Raw genomic sequence first — 9,597 nt, forward strand, 5'->3', positions numbered from 1 at the left:
CTGAAAGCTCCAGAAGGCCAGGTCCATGGCCTCAAAGCCCTTCCCAAGGCCACAGAGCCAAGACGAGGCGCTGCCAGGAGGATGCAGAGTCGTCAAGGATTGATTATTATTAAGTATGATTACTGTGGGTATTAATCACAATCGCTCGGACGGCCCAGGGTCCCGGCCTCCAGGCACGGCAGCCTCTTCGTGCCACACTTCTTGCCCACGAGTGTCCAGATTACCCCGAGGGTTCTCCTCAGTCTCCCATCCTGTCCTCAGGACGGGGTGGGCAGGGAGGGGAAATGTGTTCCCTGACCTGGAATTGGGGATAGAGGGGAGAAAGCACGCACGCGAAAATCCAGCCCTAAATAAATGGCCATGCGGCTCTGTCTGCGTGACATGATCAAATTTTCATAAGCTGGGGCAGCGAAAGGAGAACAGGTCTCTTAATAAATGCCACTATTATAGAGTGTCCGCTAATGCGACGGGCGGTGGGGTGGGGGAGTGAGGAGGAGGCGGGGACGCGAAGGGGAGGGCAGCGGGGGCTCCGAGTCCAGGCCTGGATTTATTAAGAAACGATGCATTCAATTTCGGCGTGTTCAGTAATTATCTTTTATTTCATTTTCTCCCCTTCCCACCCCTCCCCCTCGAATCCAGCAGAGGGCTGTGGTGGTGGCGGCGGCGGCGGTGGCGGTGGCGGCGGCAGTGGTGGCAGCGGGGGCGGTGGCGGCGGCGGCGGCGGGGGAGGGGACAAGAGCCCCCCGGGGTCGGCGGCGTCCAAGCGGGCGCGGACGGCATACACGAGCGCGCAGCTGGTGGAGCTGGAGAAGGAGTTCCATTTTAACCGCTACCTGTGCCGGCCTCGCCGTGTGGAGATGGCCAACCTGCTGAACCTCAGCGAGCGGCAGATCAAGATCTGGTTCCAGAACCGGCGCATGAAGTACAAGAAGGACCAGAAGGCCAAGGGACTGGCCTCGTCGTCAGGGGGCCCATCTCCAGCTGGCAGTCCCCCGCAGCCCATGCAGTCCACGGCCGGCTTCATGAACGCCTTACACTCCATGACCCCCAGCTACGAGAGCCCGTCCCCACCCGCCTTCGGTAAAGCCCACCAGAATGCCTACGCGCTGCCCTCCAACTACCAGCCCCCTCTCAAAGGCTGCGGCGCCCCGCAGAAGTACCCTCCGACCCCGGCGCCCGAGTATGAGCCGCACGTCCTCCAAGCCAACGGGGGCGCCTACGGGACGCCCACCATGCAGGGCAGTCCGGTGTATGTGGGCGGGGGCGGCTACGCGGATCCACTGCCGCCCCCTGCCGGCCCCTCCCTCTATGGCCTCAACCACCTTTCCCATCATCCTTCCGGGAACCTGGACTACAACGGGGCGCCCCCTATGGCGCCCAGCCAGCACCACGGACCCTGCGACCCCCACCCCACCTACACAGACCTCTCCTCTCACCACGCGCCTCCTCCTCAGGGTAGAATCCAAGAAGCGCCCAAATTAACACACCTGTGATGGGAAAAGGCGGACGAGGGTTAGGAGATGGGGAGGAAGAGGGAGACTGTGGAGCTCTGGGGGGCAGTTTGGAGGTCTGAAAGAGGGACCAGGGAGGTGGTAGCTAGGCTTCCTGGTCAGAAGGGGCCTGGAGCTCCTTCCCCTCCCCCTGGCCTGAGAGATTGCTTTTAAGTCCACCCCTTGTTCCATCTGCCTGCCAACCCATCGGAAAGGAATCCACAGCAGATTGGAGATGACCCCGTCAACCCCAGGGCTCCAGCACTACCAAGCTGGAATTCCACGCCCTGGAGTGGGGTAGAGGAAGACAAGATAGGATGAGGCAGAGAAGCACATTTTACAAACCAGACGAGATGGCTAGGCCATCACCAACCAACGGACTTACCTTACATCTTTGTAGGTAATTCCCCCCAAATCTTGATTTTTTTCAGTTATCCTTTAAAAAACAAGAAAACACATTTCAAACCCAAAGGGCACAAAGCACGTTCCCTTCCAACTTTCCCAAAACCTCAAATTTGTTTCCATTTATTTGAAGTTTATTGAGGTATCTACCCCCTCCATTTCTAGCCCCAGGTTTTTCTGCTCTAGGACATTGATATCTATACATCCCACCCCCATCAATTACAATTTTTAGAGGGCTCAGGGATGGTGAAAGATCCTGAAAGAGCTGCCTATATTATAAATTATATATTTTTTTCTTTTAAGGAAAAGTGTGTAGGCTAGGGCAGGCAGGTTGTTAGGACTGAAGGTTTGCCCATTCTGCTGCCTCCATCTCAGCTCCAGCTCCATCCCCCTCTCTCCACAGAAAGCAGTTGGTGACACGAGGTTCTATACTTTTCTTTTCTTCTGTTGCTCTCTTGACTTAACGTGAAAACAGGGTATATTTGAACAAACTGTCTGTCCCAGGCAGGGGCTGGGCAGGGCCTGCGTGCCTTGCTCAGCCTCCTGACAGGACACTTTTGTTGCACTTAGAGTTTACATTTTAATGGATGTAAAAACAACTGTGAGAGATGTCTGGGCCTGCAGAAGTCCAGCATTGCTCAAAAAAGCGTGTGTTCTAGTGAACATTTTCATATATATTTATTGGTTATAGCCTGTTAAAATATTTTCTTTTTTGTATTATTTATCCCCCTACATTATGTATTTATATGAGGGAAAAAAAAGGAAAAAATTGTACTTTTTTAGTATTTACTTGTTATAAAGGACATTGTGTTTCCTGTCATGTAAAACCAGCTATTTTAGTTACTATTGTACTCTAGAAAAGAGCTGTAGATTTATGTTAAACTCGTACTTATGAGCAATTGTAATTAGTTCTAAAAGGCATGAACTCAGCTCCTGATTGTCACTGTATAGTCCTGAATTTGTAGAACTAGAGTTAATTCCCTCTTGGAACTTTCTTTGTTCTTCAGTAGTTACTTTTTTCCTTACCTAAAAGGGTTGTCTGTCAAACAATTCTTGAATAAACTTTCTGTTATCAATTTTATCTTGTCCTGGTGGTCCAATTTAGATAGCAGAGCAAGGCTGTTGACTGCCAAATTTCCCCCAAGGGAAGAAGGACAAGGACATTAAAGACCCTTCCCTGGCCTTTTTGTCCACTGCCCAGGTTCCGGTCTCCCCCTTGATATGTCTTAAGTTTAAATACCATTTTCTCACTCATAAGAGCCTGTAACATTTTGCCAACTTCTTTAGCTGTGGTTTAAGTGACAAGTTGGGAGAAGTAAGGGGGACTCTTGGGTGCTCTCTGTAGGTTTTTCTGTTTGGCCTCTATGCCTCTAGGTTTTTCATTCATTGGCCTTTCGTCTGTTAGTGCCTTTGGCCACAATCTCCATGCACCACCCCCCACCCCTTCCCACTACCAACAAGAAAATCTGGCAGATTACTGTTTCTTCCACGAAACCTAAACTTCTTCACAATCCTCTTCCGGAGCCACAAAGAAGATGTCACGTGACCCGAAGCCCAACCACCATTGGGTCTAAAATGAAAACAAAGAAAAATGATTTAAAAAAAAAATCTGAGGCCTAGACTTCTCAGGTCAAACTTTAAAACTAAGTAAAATTAAATCACTAAATAAAACTCGAGGCGGAGGGAGGGGAAGCTCGTTTGATTTCCCCTGCCAGAGAAAGGGGAGAGGAGGGTGGGAGAAGCTATTGGATCTAAGCATAAATAAAATGGTCCCCAGGCTAAAGTGCGGCTCTGTTTCCACCATCCTTGGGAAAACTTCATTTCTTAGTCGTGGTTCCATAAAAGTTTTATCACATTGGAGTGAGAATAGAGAGGGTCTGTCAAAGATGAAATGTCACCGCCGAGTCGCTGGAGCCGATAAGAGTGAGAAGACAGGGCGGCTGAAATATGGAGCTAATTCGTTGAAAGAGAAGCGATGGCTGCTTGCTGAAGAGCTGCATAATTCTAATTGTAAGCGATGTGCCTGCATTGCTTAATTAGGAGCATATATTTGGTGGTAGTCATGGTGGGGGAGTGAGAATCGTTCCAGGCCGTGCCTTAAAGCGAGGGCTGATTTTCATTTTTATGTTGCATCCTGGCAGTCCAAGGTTAGTAATTATAGTCTTTATGCAACAATAAATAACAATAAAAAAGCAACCTGAATTCTACACCCTCCCCCTTCCCCACCACCAAGTAGGATTTTAACTGGACTCGGCTCATCCAAGCAGCAAGCAATTTAGCATTGGGTCAGGCTATAATTTAAAGGCATAAGAGCGTGCAAAGTTTGATTGGGATCAAATAACGCTCAAGGGTTTTTCTTTCTTTCTCTTTCTCTCTTCTTCCCTGAATAACATTTTCTGAATGATATAACTAGATGAAGCACCATGTTTGATTCTGGGGGTGGGTTGGGTTGCTTATTTATCTAGCAGGAAAGAGGCCAAGAAAGAGAATTTAGCTTAAGTTTGAAAAACAGAGCTTTGGCTCGGAGCTGGAATTGCAAACAAGAAAAATAAGAACCAACTTGGCTTGGTGTTCCCTATCCTTCTCTTTGGAAGATTCCAGGCGCTCAGCTAAAGCAGCCAAAGACGAGGAATAAAATATCCTTGCTGTAAAATTCACAGCAGGACAGGGGGGCGGGGGAGAGATGTCTCTGAGGAGGGTTCTCTTGGCCCCTTTTAACACCCAAGTTTTCCGCTGTTTGCTAATCTGGCCATAAAATCTGTCAGTAAGGGTTAGAGAGAGCTGTATTTCCTGCAGGGACAGTCTCTGCCCGAGTTGCCCAAGATAAGCTCTGGATCCTTCAGCCAGCTGGAGAAGCTGTTGCTAAACTTTCAGAGGTGTTCAAGGGGATGGCCAGAGGGAGAAGCCACTCTCAGGCCTCCCTGCATGACTTCCAGACACTGCTTACTATTTGGATTCTTCTATGCCCCATCCACACCTCTAAACGGCAATAATTGTTTTATTTGGAGCCGAGTTGCACACTACTGTTGCTGGCCACTTTGCCCAGGTCAGAGTAGCTCTCTCTGTTCTCAGCCCTCCAGAGCATGACTCCCCGGTCCCTGCAGCCCCCACCTCCAACTCCCCTTTCTTCATCCTCCGCTCCCCCATCCTCATGCTTCTACTCAAGACTTCTCTGCTCTTCTTTTTAAATACTCACCACCACCCACGCAGATGTTACATTGACAGAAAGTTTCTAGTTCCAGCTCCGGGCTCAGTTGCCATTTCTCTGCTAACCAGCCTTCTCCTGGCTGGGCTGCAGAGAGAGAGGAGGGGGAGGGGAGGCCAGAGCCGTGGGAGTTCTCCAGGCAAACTTTCCACCCAACTTAGCGCTTTCCCTCTGTCCCCATTTCCCATCTGTTTCCCAGCTCTCCCAGAATCACCTTTCTCTTTTGCACCCCCACCTCCACCCCCACCCCCAGGCCTTTTTAAGAGATGTGAAATTTTGGCTGTTCCCTCTGCTTTCCCAAAGAGCCAAATTCTTTGATGCAATCGGAGGGAGCTGTCAGGGGGCTAAGATTGATCGCCTCATCTCCTCTCCGTCCCTCTGACCCACTTATTTAAAAATCTTCCCCCAGATCGACTTTTCATTTTCTGCTTTGAGGCCTAGTTTCCCACCAATTGCTTGGGGCTTAGAGTCTTGTGCCCTCTTTCTATAGTAAATTACAACACTCTAAACTTCAGACTATCTCGGTCTCCTCAAAATAAAATAAATTTTAAAAGCATTTCCCCTCAGGAGCCAGAAATGGAATATCATCTCAGTGGTCATTATTTCCACCCGCGCCATTTTCAGGGAATTCTTCCTTGTCAGGGATTTTTTTTTTTTTTTTTTTTTTTTTTAAACTAGCACAATGGCAAAAATGGGAGGGAAAGTCTCTTTGTCCTAGGGGAAAAGCTCCCCACCACATTCATGCACACACATACGCTGATCTGAACTTTGAGAGTGCTCTAAGTTAAATCAGTGGCTACCTGAGTTCTTGTTCATGTCCCTGGATATGGATACAGATATGAGCTTGAGGCTTGAGTGGGTACATGCACATCTTAGACTCTGCTTGTTTTCGGGGGGAGGGAGGTGTCACAGAGAAGCATGGATGCCTGAAAGTGAGGAAAGCAGGGGGACATAAGGGGAAGAGGCAGTGCTGCAAACACTGGGCAGAGACGAGAACCCAGGCCACACAGCGATGGAGGCCAGAGGCCCAAAAATGCCCCTCATGCTCCATCTCACTCTTATGTGTCCGCCTGGGAGTTCCTGTCCATTTCCCAAGATTTAACTGTTGCTTTTGGAGGGTTAACATGGGGATAGTGGTGCTGATGATTATAAATCTCTTTCTTATTTGCACCTTAACACTGACCTTTTTCAAAGAGTGGAAGCCTCTTTCGACTCCCTCTTCCTCCAACGCAGGGATCCTCACTCATCTTTTCTTGGGGAAGGGGAGAAGGGAAGACGATGCTGCTGGCCACGTAAGCCACGAAAGGAAAGCCTTAATTTACTCTATTAAAACATTTGGAAAAGAGGAAGGTTTCTCCCTTAGAGTCTCTTCTTTTCCAAGCTTCTGAAACCTTCTAACCTCCGAAAGGGATGAGGAAGTGGTTTCTCTAGCTTTTCTGGAGAAAGGGAGGCACTGGGGAGAGAGCGTGTGAGGCACTGGTGTAGGAATGGGGGCTCATGGTGTCCAGGTCATGGTCCTCTGGTGTTTTTGAATCAATTAAAGCAAATAATGCTCTCTGTTTTCCACCAGGCCCAGACGAGCGATTGGCGGAGACCGGTCCCGTGACCACGAATTCCCTGTAATTTCGCCGGAGTCCTGGGTTTAATAGAGAGAGTCCCCATACGCTTGTATTTATCAGCAATATACAAATATAAAGGCCCAAAATTTAAAAAAAAAAAAAAAAAGAGAGAGAGACCGAAATCTCCCCCTCCCAAAATCGCTCCATTACATAAATCTGGGGGGGGCAGGAGGGGGGGTCCCTTCCGATCCTCCCTCCTGACGCCCCCCCCAGCAGCCCCCTCCCCCACCATTGAAAGCCATGAATTTTGAATTTGAGAGGGAGATTGGGTTTATAAACAGCCAGCCATCGCTCGCCGAGTGTCTGACTTCCTTCCCCGCTGTCTTGGAGACATTTCAAACTTCATCAATCAAGGAGTCGACATTAATTCCTCCTCCTCCTCCTTTCGAGCAAACCTTCCCCAGCCTCCAGCCCGGCGCCTCCACCCTTCAGAGACCCAGGAGCCAAAAGCGAGCCGAAGATGGGCCTGCTCTGCCGCCGCCACCGCCGCTGCTCCCCGCTGCCCCCCCGGCCCCCGAGTTCCCTTGGATGAAAGAGAAGAAATCCGCCAAGAAACCCAGCCAATCCGCCACGTCTCCTTCCCCGGCCGCCTCCGCTGTCCCGGCCTCCGGGGTCGGATCGCCTGCAGGTCGGTAAGCCTGGTGGGGGTGGGGTGAGGGGCACCCTACAAGAGGGGGAGAAAAAGCAGTGGAAGGAGGTTAAAAAAAAAAAAGGTGGCAAGCCTGTTGGGGTTCCTTACCCCGTCCATTCCCGGCATGGGGAAGAAGAATATCCCACTGGGGGACAAGCCTGGCCTCTGCCAGCGTCTTTTTTTTTTTTTTTTTTCCTCTCTCTCTCTCTCTCTCTCTCTCTCTCTCTCTCTCCCTACAGCTGATTTTGAAAGCTGGTTGGGGAAACGCCTTTTTTCTGCTAGAAGAAAATGATTTGATTGAGGTTTTCATCCGTATCTGTGTAGGGGAATGAATATGTTGTTGCTGGGATAGACTCTAGAAGCAGAAAAAGATTCGGTCCTTTCTGCCCCAACTCTAGGAGAAGAGGAAGAATTGAGAGCTAGGGAGGAAGAGGGGTGAAGAACAATCTTTATGACCCTCGCTCCGGTTGAGTTGGAAAGTTCCGAATTGAGGGGTCCACTGGGAGGGCTTGGGAGGGGGGATCTGAGGTTTCGGCGCCAAAGGGAGCGGCTCTCCGCCCCCTGCGTGGCCCGTGGGCGGCTCTGAATGCTTTGCCGTGACCTGGGCCGGGGCTGTCGACTAGGGAGGGAGAGAAGAAAACCCAAAAGCAGTGAAAGCGAGCCGCTGTGGGGTGGGGGCGGGGGTGGGGTGGCGAGGAAGGGGAGAGGTGATACTGGTTTTGGCGGATGGGTTAGTCCGAACTAAGGTTGGGCTGAGTACACTGCCCGCTTTGACGCCCAGCTTGTTTTCCCTGCAGATGGCCTGGGACTGCCGGAGGCTGGTGGCGGCGGGGCGCGCAGGCTGCGCACGGCTTACACCAACACACAGCTGCTGGAACTGGAGAAGGAATTCCACTTTAATAAGTACCTGTGCCGGCCACGCCGCGTCGAGATCGCAGCCTTGCTGGATCTCACCGAAAGGCAGGTCAAAGTCTGGTTCCAGAACCGGCGCATGAAGCACAAGCGGCAGACGCAGCACCAAGAGCCGCCGGATGGGGAGCCTGCCTGCCCGGGCGCCCTGGAGGACACCGGCGACCCTGTCAAGGAGCCCGCGGTCAGCCCGGGCGGCCCCTCCGCCTCGCGGGCGGCGTGGGAAGCCTGCTCTCACCCGCCGGAGGTGGTGCCGGGGGCCTTAAGCGCCGCGGACCCCCGACATTTAGCCGGTGGCTTAGAGGGCGCGGGCGCGCCGAGCCCTGGCTGCGCGCTGCGCGGGGCGGGCGGGCCGGAGCCGGGACCATTGCCAGAAGATGTCTTCCCGGAGCGCCAGGATTCGCCTTTCCTTCCCGACCTTAACTTCTTCGCGGCCGACTCCTGTCTCCAGCTATCCGGAGGCCTCTCCCCTAGCCTGCAGGGTTCTCTCGACAGCCCCGTCCCCTTTTCCGAGGAAGAGCTGGACTTCTTCACCAGCACGCTCTGTGCCATCGACCTGCAGTTTCCCTAACCCGTTTCCTCCTCCCGGTCCTTTCCACCCCCGCGCTCCTTGGTCATCTACTGGAAAAATCGAGCCTCTCCTACCCCCAGTCGCATAGACTTATGTGTTTTCCTAAAATTCAGGTATTACTGAATTAGCGTTTAATCCACTCCCTTTTTTCTTCTAAAATATTGGGCACTCGGGCATCTTTTAAAATTCACACAGAAAAATTCCGTTTGGTAGACTCCTTCCAATGAAATCTCAGGAATAATTAAACTCTAGGGGGACTTTCTTAAAAATAACTAGAGGGACTTATTTTCCTCTTTTTTATGTTTTAGACTGTAGATAATTTATTAAAATTCTTTAATAATAGGAAAAGGGGAAAGTATTTATTGTACATTATTTTCATAGATTAAATAAATGTCTTTATAATACGAAAACGAGTGTTTGTGTTGGGACTTAACCTCTTTCCCCGCGGCCCCAAGGCCGGTCCTTACCCCTCCAGCACCTGTGCGAAGTTGATTCGGTTCAGCGGCCCATGTGGCAGCAAAGCCTCCTGGGCCGGCGAAGTCCGGGTGGTACAAAGGTGACCCGATTGATGGCCGCTTCGCCCACGGCTCCGGCAAGAGTCGGGAGTTTGCAGGAAGCTCGGTCACCTCCCTGCCCCTCAGCAGAGGGCCTCTGGTCCTGAGCGGGTGGTCCTGGGGCCTCTGCTTAGAAATAAAGGTGGGCAGGTGGAGGGAGAAAGTATACAGCGAACAGTGGAAGGTGCAAGGAGAGGAAGCCTGGGGACAGGCTTT

At 51.2% G+C, this 9,597-nt stretch overlaps 2 protein-coding genes and 1 long non-coding RNA gene across 30 annotated transcripts in view; 2 read left to right on the forward strand and 1 right to left on the reverse strand.

Annotated features, from left to right (window-relative positions):
- The window catches only part of HOXB3 (homeobox B3), a 41,393-nt gene extending 38,425 nt beyond the window's left edge, over nt 1-2,968 (forward strand). For 21 of the 23 annotated variants that reach the window (XM_077971327.1, XM_077971314.1, XM_077971309.1 and 18 more), the window contains one exon: nt 640-2,968. In XM_077971327.1, the coding sequence (XP_077827453.1) occupies nt 640-1,493 (854 nt within the window). In that variant the 3' untranslated portion in view covers nt 1,494-2,968. The remainder of the gene's footprint in view (nt 1-639) is intronic. The other 2 variants (XM_077971307.1, XM_077971324.1) reach the window with 1 other exon arrangement.
- On the reverse strand, nt 581-9,287 carry LOC106994014 (uncharacterized). Of its 6 annotated transcripts, none has more exons than XR_013406594.1 (7): nt 7,456-9,287; nt 6,281-6,349; nt 5,898-6,023; nt 5,095-5,184; nt 3,371-3,462; nt 1,876-1,926; nt 581-1,487 (listed from the first exon to the last, which is right to left on the reverse strand). It is a non-coding gene; the product is annotated as an uncharacterized LOC106994014 (long non-coding RNA). The 6 variants fall into 6 exon arrangements; XR_013406596.1 differs by having other exon boundaries at nt 5,095-5,179; nt 6,281-6,420; XR_013406597.1 differs by having other exon boundaries at nt 5,089-5,179; nt 6,281-6,420.
- Nucleotides 6,404-9,237, forward strand: HOXB2 (homeobox B2). Its single transcript, XM_015119387.3, has 2 exons — nt 6,404-7,344; nt 8,145-9,237. Exons 1-2 carry the CDS (start codon nt 6,957-6,959, stop codon nt 8,825-8,827), a joined length of 1,071 nt encoding a protein of 356 aa, XP_014974873.3. The 5' UTR covers nt 6,404-6,956; the 3' UTR covers nt 8,828-9,237.
- Nucleotides 9,288-9,597: the final 310 nt, after the last annotated feature.

The sequence above is a fragment of the Macaca mulatta genome, chromosome 16, assembly GCF_049350105.2.
Source record: "Macaca mulatta isolate MMU2019108-1 chromosome 16, T2T-MMU8v2.0, whole genome shotgun sequence".
Lineage (NCBI taxonomy): Eukaryota > Metazoa > Chordata > Mammalia > Primates > Cercopithecidae > Macaca > Macaca mulatta.

Excerpts from the sequence above, each read along its gene's own strand:
- HOXB2 (XM_015119387.3), top strand. The coding sequence starts at position 6,957 with ATGAATTTTGAATTTGAGAGGGAGATTGGGTTTATAAACAGCCAGCCA. Across the intron at positions 7,345-8,144 it reads CGGGGTCGGATCGCCTGCAG|ATGGCCTGGGACTGCCGGAG; the intron begins GTCGGTAAGCCT and ends TTTTCCCTGCAG.